The 2,461-nt window shown below is 50.4% G+C and overlaps 1 protein-coding gene across 2 annotated transcripts in view; it reads right to left on the reverse strand.

Moving 5' to 3' along the window:
• Positions 1-2,461, reverse strand: part of PEX11G (peroxisomal biogenesis factor 11 gamma) — an 11,116-nt gene that overhangs the window by 7,188 nt on the left and 1,467 nt on the right. For both annotated transcript variants that reach the window (XM_008050861.1, XM_008050860.1), the window contains exon 2: positions 761-949. In XM_008050861.1, coding sequence (XP_008049052.1) covers positions 761-949 — 189 coding nt within the window. The remainder of the gene's footprint in view (positions 1-760; positions 950-2,461) is intronic.

The following is a 2,461-nucleotide window of genomic DNA, read 5'->3' on the forward strand; positions in this document are numbered from 1 at the left end:
ATCGCCGGAGCCCAGCAGGTCGAGGCTGCGGTGGCCAGGAGCGGCCACTGCACTCCAGTCTGGGTGACAGAGTGAGACTCCAACTCAAAAAAAAAAAAGCATTCTTTATGTGAACAATAATGTATTTGCCTGTGTAGGTTCAGGGAATCTCACAAAATAGGTTGAAGAAGCTGACTACAGGTGGCCTCTGAGGGGGAGAACTGGGGGATTGGGAAAGGGAATTTTCTTAAATTATACACTCTTTTAGACTGTATGAACAAGTTCACTATTTTTAAATGTTTTAAAGAGAGAACATCTGATTTGCTCAAAAAAGAAAGTAAGATTTTAAAAAGTAATTACTGCCCACACAGAGAGCACTCAGGGACAAGACTAGATAATGGCCACTGATGAGCCGTGCATAGTAGCTCATGCCTGTAATCCCAGCACTTTGGAAGGCCTGCGTGAGAGGCTCACTTGAGGCCAGGAGTTCGAAACCAGTCTGGGCAACATAGCAAGACTCCATCTCTACAAAAAATGAAAAAAGTTAATCGGGCGTGGTAGCATGTGCTTGTAGTCTCTCAGATGCTCGGGAGGCTGAGGCAGGAGAATCACCTGAGCCCAGGAATTAAAGACTGCAGCAAGCTATGATTGCACTACTGCACTCCAGCCTGGGTGACAGAGTGAGATCCCGTCTCTTAAAACAAGGTGCCCACAGGGGCCATAGCCTCAGGCTTCGTGAGATCTGCATCCCACTCCCTGCAGTTCCAAGAACCCCTGTTACCTCTGCCCCCAGGCCATAGTGCTTAGTGTAGATGAACATAGCCAGGTCATCAAAGAGTCGCAGGACGGTCCTGCAGTGGCTGAGCTGGGAGGACACCACCAGCAGGCGTGTCCCCACGTCGGACCTGGCAGGACATTGTTCGACCAGGATCCCACCGACCAGCTGGCAGCAGTACCCCAGAGTTCGGATCTGCAGGAAATCAGAAGCTGTCAGCATTGCCCTTCTCCAGGACTGAGCAGGATCACCCCCAACCTGGCATCGGCCCCACTGGAGACCGAGTATGCGAAGATTCTAGCCCACAGGCTTCCAATAAAAGTTGAACGTTAGCCGGGCTCGGTGGCTCAGCCTGCAATCCCGCGCCTTTGGGAAGCTGAGGTGAGTGGATTGCCTGAGTCCGCGGGTTCGAGACCTGCCTGGGCAACGAGACCTCATCTCTACAATAAATCAAAAAATCAGCCGGGCGTGGTAGCGCATGTCTGTAATTCCGGCTACTTGGAAGGCTGAGGCGGAAGGATCGCCGGAGCCCAGTGGGTCAAGGCTGTGGTGGCCGGGAGCGGCCACTGCACTCCAGTCTGGGTGTCAGAGTGAGACTCCAACTCAAAATAAATAAATAAATAAATAAAGTTGAACGTTTGAAAACATAGGTGGGATAAATGGAGAAGCATGGCAGCACTGTCCAAGGGAACTGTGAAGAGAGCTTATGTCACCAAGAGGCACAGCCTTTGGAGACAGGTGTGACGGAAACTCCTAGCCAGGCACAGTGGCTCATGCCTGTAATACCAGCAGTTTGGGAGGCCAAGGCGGGAGGATCACTAGAGCCCAGGAGTTCAAGACCAGTCTGGGCAACATAACGAGACCTCGCCTTTCCAAAAAAAATGTAAAAATTAGCCAGGCATGGTGGCATGCGCCTGTAGTAGTCCCAGGTACTCAGGAAGCTGAGGCAGGAGGACTGTCTGAGTCTAGGAGGTCGAGACTGCAGTGAGCCATGATTGTGCCACTGACTCCAACTCAAAAAAAGAAAAAAGGAGGGTTGGGCAAGACGGCAACTAAAATAAAAATTTTTTAAAAGGAAAGAAGAGAGAAAACAAAACAAAACTCCTTATTTCCCACCTTCTGGGTCTTTCTTTTCCTAGCCGGCAGAAGGTGGAGGCTAAAGTGCAAATTTTTTTTTTTTTTTGAGTTGGAGTCTCATTCTGTCGCTCAGACTAGAGTGCAGTGGCTGCTCCCGGCCACCGCAGCCTCGACCTGCTGGGCTCAGGTGATCCTTCAGCCTCAGCCTTCCAAGTAGCTGGAACTACAGGCGTGCGCTACCACACCCAGCTAGTTTTTGATTTATTGTAGAGATGAGGTCTCGCCAAGTAGCCCAGGTGGGTCTCGAACCTGCGGGCTCAGGCAATCCACTCACCTCAGCCTCCCCAAGCTAGGGATTACAGGCTGAACCACTGAGCCCGGCTTGAAGGGCAAATTTGATCTACCTGGCTGGACCAAAGCCCTTGGCTGGGCTGAAGGTTGGGCACAGGTGATCAGGTCTCAACCCAGTGGGCAAATGATAATTTGCTTGAATTACTTTCGTGAGAATGCACTGACTCAATAGACGATTTGGAGTCCGGTAAACTAGGTCATCTTCATCACTCATATCTTCATTTCTTTTTTCTTTTTTTTTTTTGAGTTGGAGTCTCACTCTGTCGCCCAGACTGGAGT

The sequence above is a fragment of the Carlito syrichta genome, unplaced genomic scaffold (assembly GCF_000164805.1).
Source record: "Carlito syrichta isolate Samal-C Ts95f unplaced genomic scaffold, Tarsius_syrichta-2.0.1 Scaffold153894, whole genome shotgun sequence".
Classification (NCBI taxonomy): domain Eukaryota; kingdom Metazoa; phylum Chordata; class Mammalia; order Primates; family Tarsiidae; genus Carlito; species Carlito syrichta.